The 16,629-nt window shown below is 38.7% G+C and overlaps 4 protein-coding genes across 6 annotated transcripts; all 4 read right to left on the bottom strand.

Moving 5' to 3' along the window:
• Positions 1-309: 309 nt before the first annotated feature.
• s100w (S100 calcium binding protein W) lies at positions 310-1,470 on the bottom strand. The gene is made up of 3 exons (XM_085472692.1): positions 1,308-1,470; positions 856-1,007; positions 310-750 (listed from the first exon to the last, which is right to left on the bottom strand). Exons 2-3 carry the CDS (start codon positions 997-999, stop codon positions 556-558), a joined length of 339 nt encoding a protein of 112 aa, XP_085328818.1. The 5' UTR covers positions 1,000-1,007; positions 1,308-1,470; the 3' UTR covers positions 310-555.
• A 6,451-nt stretch (positions 1,471-7,921) lies between these two features.
• On the bottom strand, positions 7,922-9,097 carry s100a10b (S100 calcium binding protein A10b). 2 transcript variants are annotated; one of them, XM_085473904.1, is made up of 3 exons: positions 8,987-9,097; positions 8,343-8,497; positions 7,922-8,207 (listed from the first exon to the last, which is right to left on the bottom strand). In XM_085473904.1, the coding sequence occupies exons 2-3, from the start codon at positions 8,478-8,480 to the stop codon at positions 8,061-8,063; spliced, it is 285 nt and encodes a 94-aa protein (XP_085330030.1). In that variant the 5' UTR covers positions 8,481-8,497; positions 8,987-9,097; the 3' UTR covers positions 7,922-8,060. The 2 variants fall into 2 exon arrangements, with proteins under 2 accessions (XP_085330030.1, XP_085330029.1); XM_085473903.1 differs by having other exon boundaries at positions 7,922-8,213; positions 8,987-9,092.
• A 1,555-nt stretch (positions 9,098-10,652) lies between these two features.
• Positions 10,653-13,281, bottom strand: krtcap2 (keratinocyte associated protein 2). Its single transcript, XM_085473902.1, has 5 exons — positions 13,155-13,281; positions 12,536-12,690; positions 12,296-12,359; positions 10,936-11,002; positions 10,653-10,833 (listed from the first exon to the last, which is right to left on the bottom strand). The coding sequence occupies exons 1-5, from the start codon at positions 13,156-13,158 to the stop codon at positions 10,713-10,715; spliced, it is 411 nt and encodes a 136-aa protein (XP_085330028.1). The 5' UTR covers positions 13,159-13,281; the 3' UTR covers positions 10,653-10,712.
• A 395-nt stretch (positions 13,282-13,676) lies between these two features.
• tmem107l (transmembrane protein 107 like) lies at positions 13,677-16,521 on the bottom strand. Of its 2 annotated transcripts, none has more exons than XM_085473899.1 (5): positions 16,149-16,521; positions 14,969-15,036; positions 14,791-14,891; positions 14,371-14,467; positions 13,677-14,074 (listed from the first exon to the last, which is right to left on the bottom strand). In XM_085473899.1, the coding sequence occupies exons 1-5, from the start codon at positions 16,233-16,235 to the stop codon at positions 14,005-14,007; spliced, it is 423 nt and encodes a 140-aa protein (XP_085330025.1). In that variant the 5' UTR covers positions 16,236-16,521; the 3' UTR covers positions 13,677-14,004. The 2 variants fall into 2 exon arrangements, with proteins under 2 accessions (XP_085330025.1, XP_085330027.1); XM_085473901.1 differs by lacking the exon at positions 14,371-14,467 and adding an exon at positions 14,202-14,298.
• Between the last annotated feature and the right edge of the window lie 108 nt (positions 16,522-16,629).

The following is a 16,629-nucleotide window of genomic DNA, read 5'->3' as shown; positions in this document are numbered from 1 at the left end:
TAAATTCTGATCATTCTTCGCGATGTCTGATGTCATGACACATTCATGGTTTAATACAGCTGTTTTGAAACAAATACATAAAAAAAGAAGAATACAGACAAACATTTTCATTTCCCTCATTTATAGCATAGAAATTATATATTAGATGAAGCTTTAACTCTGAATTAATAAGACATCCTCTGTAGGAGGACTGACAGTGACATGTGACTGAAGAACAAAGTGAGGGATATCTGTTTAAAGTGTGATGAGCCAATGCTTTCCTGCAATGACACTGAACACCCAGACACAACACATGAGGTAATTGCATGCATAGATGAATAAGGCCAGTTTAGACTTAATAGGTTTTATTTATTTTCAGTATGCGATGGAATGTTTTTGAAATCAAGTTTATACAGATGATGATGACAAATCTGGAAATTATGCACACTTAAACACAGAGAAAGCTCAATGGTCAAAACCCAGTAGCCTGCAGATATACATGTACTGTATCCATCACATGCACCAGACGTTTTTAAACATAACGCTACAAAATGAACATTAATATTTGTAGCTGCCTCAGTCTTCTTGATCGCACTCGTCTTTGTCATCTTTCCCCTTGCCTCTCTTCCCACCCCTGCCTCTCTTTTTCTGGTAGTAGCATTTGGCAAGGACACAAATACACCGGCAAAATTCACGGAAGTTGACCTCGCCATCATGGTTTTTGTCCAGCAACTGCATGGCTTCCTCAATATCACCTGCATTAATTTGATCCTGTAGAATACATTCATACAGTTAACACAATGAAGCTCATGAACAGAAAAGCTTTGTATTCCTCTATTAATAGATGTCGCATACAAATGAAGTTCAGTTGTTTACCTTCAGATCGGGGCTTTGAATTTGTTCCTCCAACATTTTCTGGAGCTCTTCTTTGTTTAGCTGGCATTTTTTGCCTTCACCATCATCAGCATACTGCATAAATATATCCACAATGTTTGGAATGACCTGGTCGAGCCGTGCCATGGTTGAACCTACACGTAAAAACAGAATGGCATTAAAAACTGCATGCAGTATAAGTTTAATGTTTGCACACACAAATGGAAGAAACGTCAACTGTGTCACCGTTAAAAAAAATCCTCAGAGCTACTTATTAAAGTTGTAGCGAATACTTTTCCCATATTAGATCAACCTTAACGGTGCTTCTTCAATCTGTCTTTTTCGTTGTATCATTCAAGAATAACGCTCTGTATCTAGACCGAATGCAACCATTTCCTTTTATTTCCTTCCTCAAAACTCGCTCCCCTCACACCCCGCTTCCCATCACTACTCACCTTAGAGCCCTAGGTGAAGAGAGATCGCGTCTGTGTCACCAGCTTGGTCCTAGGAGAGACTGTTGTCAAACTGAGAGGGAAAGCCTCCTCTTAAAGGGTACACCCACACACTGTATGACTCACACATGCACACAAACATACACGATGGCATGTAGGCAACCACACAAACCAGCAGTGATTCATGCTCCTGACATGTGCCTGACTCCACCCATTAGAGCTGTACCGGATCTGTCTCTGCTACACAGTGCTGTAAAATAAGGAGGACATTAATGTTTATGTGCAGAAAAAGTAGCTGGACTCGTTGTCCTTACATTAGTGTTATGTGCAGATCTGGTACACAAATTAAAACGAGTAAAGCAGGAATATTTTCACCAAAAAGCAGCTCGGCTGGAGCTGACCCTCTGGAAAAAAAATAGAAAGCCAGACTAAATGGAAAGTTACAGTCAGTTGGTGCAATCTCCACACTGCATGTGTGTGTGTGTGGTTGCTAATGGCCTACGCTCAAAGGCATGTATTTAGTTTTTTCTTTTTTTTTTTTTACCGCGTTCAGGAAGCTTTGCAAATAAGTGCAGTGACGTGACCATAAAACCAATGCTTCACACTGCTCAGTCTCACTAAAGGTGTCTGTGATCGTCCTACTTTAATACTCTCACTACTTATTCAGACTAAATAAAAGCAGCTGCAGTTAAAACTCAGATTTATGTCAGAGTGAACGGCTTCCCTGTGTGCTTGAACATGTTTGTTCCTCATGAAAGTCACCTCAGTCCATGCGTTATGTAACTCACTCTTCATTTTCCACTCCTCTGTTCCAAGGCATCAGAAAGGCAGCATTTTCTTCTTCTCTCTTGCCCCCCTGCCAAGTCGCCTTTATAGGTCAGTTCACTCTCTTCACTTAGGTCATATTACTTTCACTTATTGAATACTATCAGTTTCCCGTCGCAGGGGAGGAAAAGAGAATGGAGATGAAGTATCATGTGGTGTTAATTACAAAAAAAACTTTATCTTTCCACACTCTGCTGGCAGGCATATGCATTACGGTTTCACTGCTACAGAGGCCGTGAACCTTTTCGGTGGTGAATTCGTACCATGAGCATGAAGACTCTGTTTCTTTTGAAAGTTTCTTATTAAATATACATAACTTTAAATTCTTTTTTTCATGTTTGTTTAACCATACTGTGATGGGAGTTACTGTTTTAATGGTGGCTGTATAAAATACCCTTTGTGTAACATTCAGACTGCTTCGTTTTGGTTTTTTTGTGATTTTTTTTTATAGATTTAATATAAAAAAATCTGCATTTTCACATCAGTCCACATTTAATGACCCAAAATGATAAAGTGAAACTATGTCAGCGAGTAAAAGAGAAATAGGATGCAGACCTTTTTTCAATAACCAAGCCAGAAGGTGCAGATACTCTTTATAGACCCCTGCAGTTAAAATGATTACAGCAAAGGCATTAAATCATTTCTAATGCTTTTTTCAGAAAACACACTGGCCTCAGTGATTCTGACCTGCAGAACTCTTAAAGTATTGTGCAAAGGTTTGAGCCACCCCTCATTTTAAAAAATACTTTGCTAGGAAAATGTAAACTAGGTGCAGCAATTTATTGAAACTTGCAAACATACATGGGATTATAGTGTACAAAGCAAAAAGGGAGAAATTTTATTGAGCTTCAGAGCTTGTAATGTCTGTAAGTAGTCTTCAGGAATATTTCTCCAGGCTTCTTAAAGGACATTCAAAGCTCTTCTTTGGATCTTGGCTGCCTTTTGTTGTGTTCTCTGTCAGGAGGATCCCACACTGCTTCAACAATGGTGATGTTGGCACTTTGAGTGTTCCATAGCCTCTACCGTGTTTTGTATATGGCTGTAAACACTCACTGTTGCACCTCTCTCCTGACCTCCTCCATACATATGTGACGGCAATTTGAACCAAAAACTTCAATTTCAATTAACCACTCTATAAGACTTGTTGCTGCTGATTTTCAGTCCAGTGCCTGTGTAATTTGGCACACCTCGGTCTTTTTTTCCCGTTTCCCTTTTTTAATAAAGGCTCCTTGACACCTGCCCCTCTACTTAGACCATTTCTGATGAGGCTTCAGTGAACAATAGATGTCTCAACTCATGGTCCAGGTGTATTTTTCTTGGCTCCTGTGTCAGTTCTTTGCAAGATTTTTTTCCCGTTTCTTAAGAACATGACCTTCTCATACATTCATGAACTCTTTTTTTAGGCCTGTCATGTCTTCTTTTGTCCTTGATTCCAATAATTTAGATTTTGTTCTTGTGTTCTGTTATGTGTAGACACAACACTGGTTAGTTTTTTTTATGCTTGAATGATTCAACGGTCAATGTTAAGGGACTTAACAAACATACAAACAGGAAACAATGGTGTGAAAATGCTCAGGTACAAGTATTGGACTGAAAATGATTGAAAAATCAAGAGTTTTGCACAGCACTGTAGTTTGCTGTTCAAAAGGAATTAGTGATTGAGAGAAGCCTTTGCCACTGGGGTGACCAGGAACACAAAGCTCTCTCTAGCAGAGCTCCAGAAGTCCTCTACAAAGACGAGATGCATGGCCATCTCATCAGCACTCCATCAATTAATCATCTGTAAGAGCAACACCAGTCTTGAATAAAAGGCATCTGACAGCCAGTAAGAAATATTTTAAGGATCGTTAACCAAACAGGATCCGTATGACCACTTTTTTAATGGCCACAGCGAACAGTCTATATAGTTATGTAAATAACTTATTTAAGTTAGTGAGTAACATTACGAGCTGATGGTTGGAGTGAAAATGCTTTCTGTTAGTAGAGTGTGTACTGTCCAGAAAAGCAACAAGCCACGTTTGCTAGAACTTGCAACAACATTGGAATTAATTGGAGCTTGAAACAAAAAAAAGTGTGTTAGAGTTTTCCTCAAAATAATTGGTGTGAGGGACAGGTTCCTCTGCATTCTGGTTTGGTGTTATGTGTCAACACTAGCAAATAATGTACATGCACATCAAAGTGTCACAGCTCATCACTCAACCTTCTAATCATCACATTTTTTTCTGCAATAGATAGTTTAAACCTTAAGCAGCTGCATTATGTGAATCATGTTTATCTCTTTTTCAACACTAGTTCTTATATAACTGTTACAGGTCTTTCGCTTTACCTCAATACACAATAGCAAGAGGAGCAATTGTGTATTATTGCCTTATGTCATTTTTTTCTACTTCAAGTTTATATTTTACTTTTAGATTACTGTAAAGGTAAAACACAAGAAAACACTTCATTTAGTTTACATGTGAAAAAAAATCATTCTTAATGATGTATGCTGTACATCCCCCACTGTAACTGATCATAGTCATCTTTCTTCTCAGATATTTTTTTTCATCTTTTATGTAGCTCAAGTAGAGGTAGAGCAGGTGATCACTGCTCACACCAAATTGAAGGTTGGTGGTTCAATTCCTGGCTGCTCCAGACTGCATGCCAAATACCCTTGGGCAAGATATTAACTCCAGGTTGCTCTCATGAGGCATGTTGCATAAAGTGCTAAATAAGAAAGAGTCTATTTTCCATTAATGAAAAAACATGGACAGAGACCTGATAAAGCGTGTGCATAGCTATCAGTTCAAAGCAATTTTTTTCAGTCATCAGTTTAATCTAGTCAGTTAAATCCAGTTGTATTGACAAAGAGCAGCAGTACCAGACCTCCTTGGGTCAATCCAGGTATAACTCTGATCCATCTTTGCTTCTAGTAACTTCCTGAGTTTTAAAGGTTAGACTTTTTTTCATATAGTCATTCTTCCCACTTACAGCATCTACAGCCAAAGGTAAAGAGGTTATTAAGGGTTCAATGGGGCAAAGTGATCAGATCTGAGCAAAAGAATAGTTTTATCTCATCTTTTTCATGCCTTTTCTGTTCTCGTGTGTGCTCCTTTTCAACTCCATGTACTTCCAAACATCCACTATCCTCCGAATGCAACTACATCTGCCCTAATACATCAACTCAGAGCTGAAAACAGGGCTTCTTCTTAATTGAGGATGGAAAGAGGGATAGAAAAACCAAGAGAAGAATCACTGAGTGAACCAGCTCTCTCTAATTGGCTTTCAGGAATGTTTCGGCAGGTAGGGATAGAACTGAATTTGAAATTGTTCCAATTTTGTTTTACCAACATGATGAGCAAGCAATAGCAAAACACTGACGCAGCAGTGCTGTGACTGTATTTATTATTTAGTGCATGCATCAATGAAATGCATGAAACACTGTTATTAACCTTTTTTATATATCGGCCAAGCACACTTATTAAATCAAATATAAAATCCAAAATTTGTATATTAAATTGATGTCGCTTAACACTGTTTTCCTCGAGGCTTGCTTCTTTTTTCATTGTCTGGCAGTCCTGAAGTTTAGACTACACAGTGTTTCAGGACTTCTTAAATGTAAATGTATTTATTCATTATGGTTGGTTTAAACATTGCTGTTTAAATGGAGCCATGCACGGCCTAAAAGTTACACGCACATCCTCTGTCGCCTGCATCGCTGCCTGTCTTCATTCCAAACACTGTAGCACCATCTTCTGGTCAAATCAAAATATGTCAAATCAAAACTTTCCACCAGTCAATTCCAGTGCGTTTCATTTTTTATTTATCCCAAAATGTGTCAGATTTCAAAAGCAATAAATCAAACAGGATGCAGCAGTCACCTGACTCATTTCAGTTCAGTAAAGCATGGACTCGACACTGTGTGGCTACAAAAAATGTCTTGATATAGAAAGAGTTACATCTTGTATCATAGCATTACAACAAATCACATGACCATTTTAGTGTGTGTGTTTTTTTAAAATTCATTTTTACTCACAGATTTCCAAACTTTTCACCCATCCATCCTCTTCTTGATGCATGAAGAATCCAGGTAAGTAAATCCCCAAAGTTTGATTCTGTTCATATGGACGCAGCGTTTTCAGAGGGAGAAACATTTCGTCAATCATCCAAGTGACTTCTTCAGTCGAAGGCTGACTGTTGTTTATAAGAGTGGCGAAACTTGACTGCAGGTTTCCCCAATCTTATAAACAGTACGTTTGCATAATGATATGTGAAAAGGGAAAGACCATCTATGAATCGAGGGGGGGCCTGAGGGTAAATCTTTCGCCACCTTACAATCCAGAGTTGGACTTCTTTTTATATTCCTTGGTGGCTTCATTTAATATAAAATCATGATCTGTCTTTTTTTTAAGTTCAAGAATAGAAGAAGAACCCCTTGCAAAAAACAAACAAACAAACAAACAAACAAACAAAAAAGAAGATGTGCAAATGATTTCTGAAAAAAAGAACGAGCATAAATATGAGTTATACACTGGAGTTAACATTTCTCAGTTAACTTTATTTACCTCAATCTCCTCAAGATTATTTAAAGTTCACTTATGCTACATTGACCTGTGTGGGGAAAAACAACTGTTGTGCACCTTAACTCTGTAACCCTGTGCCTTAAAAATTGAACTCTGTGTGTCCTTGGGGAATCTGCACCTCTGTGCTGCATGCACTACATGCTGGCTTCAGCAAAGTTGGCTGGCCATGTCATACAGTCAGTATCAAGTCAACTTGAGTATTAAATATATATTAAATAAAATACAAGCAAATTAAAAGCATGAATAAATATGCATAACAGAAAGGCAAATCTGAGTAAAAACAATAAGATAAGAATAAGATTAGAATAATAAAGTCAACCTGGGTCACAAGCTGAGCAGAAAAGGTGGATCTTAAGAGTTGATTTAGTGATGTACAGCCTTTTCTGTGTCCTCGGCACATCCAGGAGCAGCTGGTAAGCTCAAGTGAACAAGCGGGAAGGGGAGTCCGAGTGCAGCAGCCCAGAGAGATAGGGCAGGGCGAGACTGTTTAAGGACTTCAAAACAAATAAAATAATTTTAAAATGAACTCTCAAAAGGGCATTACTGTATTACACTGTGAAGCACACAGAACATATTGATGTGTGTGTAGTTGGCAGACTGAAAACACTGCAAAGGCCAAGGGTGGTCTGATATGTTTGCAGTAAGAGAGATCCTTCACAGTGTAATGAGCATGTTAACGTTCACTTAGTGTGTATGCCTGTGTGCACAATATATTTGTATTTTTACTGAACTGGAGTTCAGTCAGTTTAAAGGTGGAATTCCAAACTTGTAATGAGCCAAGTAGTTAATGTTTACCAGATGGATCTGCACCAAGTTCAAAAAGTGCAGTTTGTATCTCATCTGGAGGAGTTCTGTGAGCGAAACTCCACCATCTCCAAAAATGTTACTTATTTGACCCACCCTAAATAAATCATGAGCTCACGCCTCACAGGCATGTGTGCTGCACCACACTTCAGGCTTTTTAGCACAAACATCTGATCCTGACACGTTCCCGTATCGAAGCAGTTACCCCCTCACGCTGTGTAGAAACTGCTGCCTCAGTTGAACTTTCGATGAGAAGTGAAATGATGCACATTAGATATTAATTCATGAATACTCTCACTACTTTCAAATCCAGCTTCTAGTTTTAAATGTGTTGCAGAAGTCAGCTATCAGATAGTAACTAAAACTCTAGCATACCCAATGTTTTTGAATAAAATTTACAACAAAGTAGCCAGACACACAGTCGGGGAAATTTTGTCAAAAGCAGTTTTTACTTGTAAATCCGGCACACAGTTGTGCAACACAATCAACTTTATCTGTTACAAAAAAGAAAGAAAAAAAAGACAAGCATTATTTTCTCTTACAGTGTATTTGCACATCAGTTCTTTCACTTCTTTTTAGCAGACATGGAGCAATATTTTTCACAGGCCATTGTGAGGCCGGCGATGAATGGCATAAATTCTTCAAAGTCCAAGACATCATCTTTGTTCTGGTCCAGATCCTTCATGATATGGTCCACGGAGTTGGCATTCTTCTGGGTCTGAAACAGATGTAACAAGAGACGAGTTCAGGGTGCAAAGCGCATGAGCAATAACATTTTTAACTTAAATATGGACAATGATTCACACTGAGGATAGAGATCAGGTATGATAGCAAGAAAGATCCTTACTTTCAGAAAGTTGGGAAGCTCAGCCTCAATTAGTTTTCTTAGTTCTTTCTTGGTTAAGGCCTTTCCGTGTTTGCCATCATGGGCATACTTGTTGAACACGGTTATCATGGAATCCATGGATTTCTCCAAGTCAGTCATGGTTGCAGAAATGAGTGCTGAAAGGACAAAAGGCAGGAATGGACATAAATATAACAGGGTTTTTTTTTTTTACTTTTACTGTTGGCTTGTTACATTCACACTGGAGAAAAATGAGTGAAAAATGCAGCCAAGCATTAGGTTACAGCACATTGTTTGAAGAGGATGTGGGTGTTGGTTTTTACTGGCACTCAAAGCAAATTCTTCTGGCACAAATCACCTTCTGGCCCCAAACCCAAAATCCGTATATGGGTTCTACCTCCCCTCTCTTTATAAACTTTTCAGTTTCAGAAAAAGAAAAAACTAGGCCCGCAGACACACAGTAAAGATAGACTAGAGAGAAATAGGCCTAACGTTTTTGGAGACACCCATTCCTGGCATAGCAAAGGAGGAAAACCCTACGTAATGCACCAACAGCACCTCAGCCCACCCAACGTAACATTCAATGGAAAAAGGAAAAAACAAACAAACAACTTTCTAACTTTTTAAATAAGTTTTAATAGCCTTACCGGATCACGAGGATGCAGAAACTGTGGCAGAGCTTAAGTGGAGTTAGACGTGGGCTGACTGAAAGTTTATTCAACACTTTATAGTCATCTAGGCAACGCCCAAGTGATGGGAGGGAGGAGGGATACAGAGAGGCAGGGAGAGCAAATAAAGGAACACTGTCCCTTTTTCCCACAGTTACTGCAAGACGTAGAAGGCATTGACATGACGATGCTACCTCACAAAAATCTACACTGTTTGTGTTTCATCATGCAAGTAAAACAAAAGATGGCACAAAGCAGAATAACGCATGCATGATGGGACCTGCTAAGACTGAGCAAGTCTGCACTGGGCCGTCTTCTTTACCTGTAACAGTCGGCACACCTGGATACATGACAGCAGCAGGATGCTCTCCCGAAACAAGGCGAGCCGGGGGAAGGGAGTGTGAGGCTGTGGACAATGGACAATCTCCACTGCGAGTTTATTCCCAGATACCGCTTTCAGCAGCACTGCAGGAGCAGCCTGTTCAAACTGACCCTTCACTGTCACTTGGCAGTTCCTTTAAAACTTGCTCAACAGCTCCTCTGTGATTTCACTCTCTCCTGTTCTCCAAGGAGATGAGGAGTGAACGGCCTGAAGACTGTTATGGTTAACTGAAAACTGAAGTAAAACTTAAAACTGAATGAAAAATTTTAAATGATCAACAGAAAAATGAAATCTTAAACAATATAGTTTACTTGCAAAGCTGAAAGAAAACTGTTACTACATTGGTCGAAGAAGCATGAAGACAAACTGATGCATGATTTATTCAGTCAAGGCTCTCTCCGTGTCCGCATCAAATACCTTGAAGAAGTGTTGTCCTTAAATTCTCTGTGCTGAACTTGTAAAATTACTCTCTTAGCATATATCTCATCGATATAAACATAAAAAAAAACCCATTAACTTTCCTACTGATGCTAATAAAAACTAAATGTTTCCTAAAAGTGGAAAACTCAAACAAAATCATCAAACCCAATCTGGCAACTAATTGAAACACAGACACAAATTTAGCTGAGAGAAAAGTGAAAACTAATAAAACTTTAAACTCTTGTGTTACCACTAGAGCCACCAGTACTTTTGCTAACCTTTACACCACTGCTGTCCTCTTTAAATGCATATTTCAGTATATAACAGAAAAATAAGTGGGCTGCAGCACTCTTGACTATGGGAATGGCTGCACAAGGAATATTTACACATATGCCACTGCATGATTTTATTACATCCCCACACAGCTAGACTGCAGATTACAAACTGAGCAAAGGTAGAAGGAAGCACAACACATTGAAAGTCTTTCAGAAAGTTTAATTACAAAAATGGATTTGAAAAAACAAAACAGAAGAAAACTGAATACACAGGAGGAAAGAATCTCTTTGCAACCTTTTTAAAAAGAGCACTGATTAGAAAGGGATGGAACGTAAAACACGTTTGGCCTTATATCTACCATTTCTTTGTGATTCAAATTTAAGAGAACTGTAAAATAAAATAAAAAATACACAAACAAAGGACCAGATTAACTACTACAGGCTTGTACTCAATGAAATGATGACTTAAAATAATAACCCCAAACCAAATTTTATATACCTAAAAAAAAGCCTAATAACAAAGGATCATTGTGACAAAACTGTGCATTCAGCTGTGTAGCAATGACCACCAGCACCTGGGGAATAATGACTGGTCGAAGTGTGATACAACTGTGATCCAGTGGGCTCTTTAGTTCTTCCTTTTGCTCTTGCTGCCAGCTTTGGCTGGTGTTACTACAGGAACAGCTGCTTGGTAGAGGGCAGCAGACACTTTGTTGATGTAGTACAGGGCAAAGAGGGAAAAGATGAGGCTGAACAGGAAAAAAGAAAGAGAAGTATTTTAATAATCAAATACATTTAGAAGTGCTTTCTAGATGCTTTGGGTAAACGTGTTCTGCAGAGGAGTCACTTACCAAGTAGTGACACAGACACGGTGTACCAGGCCAGAGGCAAACAGTGAAAGGCACAGACACAACAGAACTGCAAGATGACACAGTAAATCATATAAGTGATGAGCATTAATATGAGCCTACAGATGTGCATCGAGGTAATAATGTTAGAATGTTATTTTAAATTTGCATTGGCTGTCATGATGATACGCAAATCTGGACCAGAGGGTAGACTCAGCTCATTGAAACTAGCATCTTGCCTAACCAGTCAAAAGATTTATTTGTGTGTGTGTGTGTGTGTGTGTGTGTGTGTGTGTGTGTGTGTGTGTGTGTGTGTGTGTGTGTGTGTGTGTGTGTGAAGCCTAGAGCCCTCCTGCACAGAGGTAGTGCAGGAGCTTACCTCAAGTCTAGTAGCAGTGCTGTGTTTTATTTACCTTGGCTAACTAAAGCACACACAGAAACCAGCTGCCGCTTATAAATGCTACTACTACTACTCATCATCATCATCATCATCATCATCAGCAGCAGCAGCAGCACCCTAAATTCGTTGTCTGAGTCAACATTTATCTAACTTTTATTCTCTCCATTAGCTCAAATGTTTTGTTGTTCTGGTTTACCTGACGTGGTAGATTTAACATCAGCAAGATGTTTAATATAATTAAAAAGATTTTTTTAATGTTTTAATTTATTTTAGGACTACCTAACAACATTAAAAAAATGCTCCTTATCAAATAAGCACTTTACATTTTCTTCTGAGGAGATTCTTATATTTGCACATGAACTCGACAGTGAGACATTTAGTGAAGACGTTGCATTTTCGGTGAATGTTTCAGCTTATTTTTACTGTAATAACTGTGTTACTGACATTGATTGGAACAGTATTTATAATTAGCATTTTAACAGGCACAAAAACCCTGAACAGGTTTTGCTGTGGCAATCAGAAGCAAACCACTGTAACTGCATGTAAACTGTGTTACACTAAATTACTTTGCAGATGTTGATTCCTGTAGTGACCGCTGGCCTTCAGCCTGCAGAAACCAGCATACAGCGGCTATATATTGAGAGGAACAATTTAGCTTTATTATTGTTAATTTAGTCAGGCTTTTGCTTCTTGATTATTTTTTGCAAGGTTTGTGTACAAAATCAAACATCTTAGAGAAGATCACTTCACCTGAACAGGGACTTAAACCAGCGATCTGGGTTACCTGGCTTCTCTAACCTCTGACCTTTACCTCAACCAAGATTTCCACCTATTATTTAGGCTAGAGTTTGGTATAAACAATTCTGATGTTTCAGGTAAAGCTGAGCTAACAGTTAACTCAGCAGAAATATTAAACACCATGTGAACAAGAAAAAGGCCACTGCATGGGCCATCATCACTTACTCTCAGGGAATATCTTGGCCTGGAATCCCTTTCCGAAAACCAAATTTTCCAGATTATTAAATGCCTGAAGCCAAAGTTAAGGTGCGACTCTCCTCAGTGACATCTATACATTTTTATGGAGAATATATAATAAAAGTCTGAAAGTTGTTCAATAAATACCGATTTCCAAAAGAACTGTGCAGTTTACTGATTAACAACATTGGCAAAGCAATTCAACTCTACATGTCACTTAAAGGATACAGTCAGGGAGCAGATGAAGAGGACTGAGCCCAGAAAACCTCCCAGGATGGTGAGCCACTCGGTGGATGCCAGCTGCTTACTGAACATCTGCATCCCCGCGAATACCAGCACAGAGAGCAGACTGGATAGCACCAGGGAGGTTCCGGTGTTCACCGCTACAAACAACAGAGATAAACTGTCATCTGGACAAAACCTGAGGCTATCTGAGGCTAAAGAGTTATCTAGTATAGAACTGTAATGCAACCGAAAGTAAACGATGGTTTTAAATGTCATATCTCGTTTGAATTGGGCAGTCATACGCCTTGGAACTTAACGCCACGTCAGTGTTCACGCATAACGTTTCCCACGTATAGCTGTTAGCTCTGTGCTAATCAACTCACATCTGCACCAAAACACCCCTCTAATATAATTTCCTAAATGCTCAGCACATAAAAACTTTTCTGGTACTTTACAGTAATGCTGGCATTGCTAGACTGTAAGAAAGAAATCTGTGTTAGCGTGGTTTACATTTAACATTAGCTACACAGGACTATAAGACATACTGCACACTGAGACTGAGGATATCTGCACATTATGTCTGTGCTGACGATGTGTCTATTGATAATTATGCAATACATACCCATACTGTAATACTTAATTATAGTCTCCGTGACGAAGCACCAGTAAATTAAATTTAACTTCGACGAGCCAGCTAGCTGCCCCGGCTCTAGGAACTAAAAAACAGATTACCCGGCTCTAAAGTCAGGTGGGACCGGTGGGAGGAGCCACATGAGCTCTCCGGGTGAAAAAAAAAGCAATAAAAGAATAAAAATCCAAATAATGGTTGTTTGATTCCACTAAAGTTCAAATCGAAACATTTATAAAACACAATTATGTGTTTGCATTACAATTACATTTCTATCGTCTAAATACACACAAACACACACACGTACGTTATATACATTATGTTTATATGTTTTGTGGACTTCTAAAAGTAGAACTTCATGGTACAGTTCAGAACAAGTGTGTAATTATGCTAGCATTAAATAATTTAACTCAATTTCAATTTATTTCAACAGAAATTACAACTTAAATGTATTTACCAAGAAACACTTTGCAGTAGATGCACTAGAACAAGAAATAATTTGAACACACACACAACCAAAGCAACAAAATAATTACAAGCTTTATTTACTTTTACAGAGTAACTGACACTACAAACACACTATATAAACAAAACACTCCAGTTCCAACATACAAAAAATAGACATAAGGTAAAAACGTATGCTGCATCAACTTTATTCAAATGATATAAAAATAGATTAAAAAACATTTTAAAAGTGTGTTTTATGCATTCCTTACTGTTGGTGTTTTGTACTGATATATGTCTGGTATCCACTCTTTTTCTGTAGCTACAGTATATCTGCTAACAAACTGACAGATGTCTACATCCAATCTCGGTTTGTACCATCGTACATCCGGACTTTCCTTCATAAAGGCTTCTTCTTCAGTCCAAAAACGGCTATGAACAGAAGAATCTCCACTAAAGCCGGTAGAACACTAAAGGAAGAGCCAGAGAGACACCAATGTAGGTTATACTTCTGCTTCTAATGCTTAAAAGAGGCTATGTCACTTTGAACTAGAGACATAAATACTAATATTCACATCAACATGCATACAAACCAACCTGCAGGTGGCAAAAATAACCCAGTAAGTCCAGCATTCCCACTTTTCAAACACAAAAAAAGACAAAGACACTGATCCGCTGCAGTGGGCAGCCAGTGCTGGTTGAAACGTGAGTCAGGGAAAAGAACTTTGGAAAAATACAACAACATTGAGCAAGCTTATACACCAACCTGCAGATGGCGAGGATCCACCAGTAGATGTGACACTCCCACTGCTCAAATAGAAAGAAAAGCAGAGCCACTGAGGCACTGGCATGGACTCCTGTTGCTATACCAGGTAAAAGATAGTCATGGAAGTGTAACTGATCACAAGCACTTTTGAAATTATTGCTTTTCTTACACTAACATCATTGCAGTTGTTACTCAGTTACTACCATACATCTATCTGTTTGCCTTGGCGTTACATATCATCTCAGTTACAACTGCAAGCTTTATATTTATTTGGTGTATTTGCATGTTTTTGGACAGCCAGTCACAAATAGTCCTAACAGAGGATGTGGAATATATATGCATAATAAGTAATAAATGTAACCATTTGGAATCAAAACACAAACGATAAATAAAAGTGTAAAATGTGAGTGAAAAGGATACAAAGGAGGCTTTGGCTACAGTTGAACATGGACACTCCTGAAAAGAAACCAGCCAGCTCTATAGCAAACAGACCGAGAGTCACTGATAATGCCACCACCAACCTGAAAAAGAGAATACATATAATAGATTGGAAGATGTGTACACAAATGTGTCAAATGTGTTTAAAATATTTACTTACTGTCTGTCCTCAGTGTCATACTGCTCCTGTGTGAAATCCAAAGGCAAACAAGCTTTCACATTATTTTCCTGTAAAGTAAAAGTTACAAATTGGTGTAATTACTTCTTAAGACATGAGGAAAAAGAAGCAGTGTCAACTCCAATGCTTCTGTTGTGATGGACAACTTCCTCCTGACTCGCTCCATTTTCAACATCCTTTGTCCAATTTATCCACTATTTCTTCTCTGCACATGTCCAAACCCTGTCAGCCTCGCTTCTCTGACTTTATCTCCAAACCTCTAATCCTGAGTCGTCTCTCATCTACTCATTCCTAAACCCAGGTATTTAAATTTATCCACCTCGACTGCTACACCCTTGCAGCATCACTGTTACATCTGCCCACCTCTTATTCACACACGTGTGTTCCTCTTCTCCCTGGATCATAGCTCCACTTCTCCACCTGATCCTTACTCTAACTACATATCACAATGTTGTCTGCATACATCATAATCCACGAAGACTCATACCTGATCTCATCGGCCAGCCTGTTTATCACCACTGGATACAAGAAGGGGCTCAGAGCAGACCTCTAATGTAATCACACCCTCACCTTCAACCTGTCACACCTACCACACACACCTCATGTCTCACTGTCCTCATACATGTCCTACATCACCCTCATGCTAGTCCTTGAGTTATAAGTACCACAGTTTCTCTTTTGGACTCTATCATATTGTTTCTGGTGGACATCAAAATCTTTGGCTTCCTGATGCCATGCAGCTGCTCCAGTTCTTGTTTTTTATTTATTTATTTCTATTTTATTTATTTATTTTTCCTGACTTCATCACCTGACAAAGATTATTCATATTCATTTATTTTTCTTTTTGTTTCGTACATCTTGTAAGTCCAGATTTGAATCTGAATTTGAATTACTTTCTACCTTGGCAATTTCTTTCTTCTTTAGCGCATTGGGAGAAATGAATTATGTCTTCTTCTTTTTAAGTGGTCAACTCTGAGGTCTCTCACATGTTGACATTTTAAAATTTATTTTAGTTTTTGTTGTTGTTGTTTGTTTTTTAATTTTCCTGTCGAGCTTCAGTGCTAGTATCTGCAGATTATCGTCACCCTTTATTGTGTTCATGGATATTTACAACAAGTTATCACAGAATACAAAAAAATGTTTGCCATGCTTGCTTACTTACCCTCGACCAAAAGATTGTGATCACGATGACGAGGTGAGCTATGATGGTGAGAAATCGTGCGGGGACAAGGCTACTGACCGACGACATGCTTGAATAAAGTGTAGCTAGACAACAATTCAGAAAAACTACGGTATTAGTGCTGGACGGGAAATGCAGCTTTTCGGCAATTCATATGCGCCTAGTAGCTACTATAAGATAGCAAAAAGTACAAATAAGATAACTGCAGCATAAACACATCCGCCCATGTCACTCATTTAACTCGTATTCCATATAAAATACGAACTAATTCATCCGATTTCCCCTTGCTGTGATTATTACACGAAAGGCGGATGCTCTGGTTGCTACAACAACCAGCGAACGGGTGCATCCAGTATTACTGACCCACCGCATGAAAAAGCAACATACAAAGGTTCCGGACATGGAACAACAATTTAAGAACTCGTGTATGTGTGTGTGTGCTTGAAAAAACAAAACATTGCCA

This window comes from Copadichromis virginalis, linkage group LG11, assembly GCF_057382275.1.
Source record: "Copadichromis virginalis isolate Kocher_CV1m ecotype Utaka linkage group LG11, C_Virginalis_male_GT1.1, whole genome shotgun sequence".
Classification (NCBI taxonomy): Eukaryota; Metazoa; Chordata; class Actinopteri; order Cichliformes; family Cichlidae; genus Copadichromis; species Copadichromis virginalis.
The sequence above is the reverse complement of the archived record's forward strand: the minus strand, read 5'-3'. Positions and strand labels throughout refer to the sequence as shown.

Bases quoted from the DNA above. Each gene is read 5' to 3' on its own strand.
- tmem107l (XM_085473899.1), bottom strand. From the start codon at position 16,235: ATGTCGTCGGTCAGTAGCCTTGTCCCCGCACGATTTCTCACCATCATA. The intron at 15,037-16,148 runs GTAAGTAAGCAA...TTTACTTTACAG, and splicing joins TCACAATCTTTTGGTCGAGG to GAAAATAATGTGAAAGCTTG. The intron at 14,892-14,968 runs GTAAGTAAATAT...TCTCTTTTTCAG, and splicing joins TATGACACTGAGGACAGACA to GTTGGTGGTGGCATTATCAG.
- s100w (XM_085472692.1), bottom strand. From the start codon at position 999: ATGGCACGGCTCGACCAGGTCATTCCAAACATTGTGGATATATTTATG. The intron at 751-855 runs GTAAACAACTGA...TGTATTCTACAG, and splicing joins TTCAAAGCCCCGATCTGAAG to GATCAAATTAATGCAGGTGA.
- s100a10b (XM_085473903.1), bottom strand. From the start codon at position 8,480: ATGACTGACTTGGAGAAATCCATGGATTCCATGATAACCGTGTTCAAC. The intron at 8,214-8,342 runs GTAAGGATCTTT...CATCTGTTTCAG, and splicing joins AGCTTCCCAACTTTCTGAAA to ACCCAGAAGAATGCCAACTC.
- krtcap2 (XM_085473902.1), bottom strand. The intron at 12,360-12,535 runs GTATCCTTTAAG...CTTTGGCTTCAG, and splicing joins TCTTCATCTGCTCCCTGACT to GCATTTAATAATCTGGAAAA. The intron at 11,003-12,295 runs GTAAGTGATGAT...GTCATCTTGCAG, and splicing joins GGCCAAGATATTCCCTGAGA to TTCTGTTGTGTCTGTGCCTT.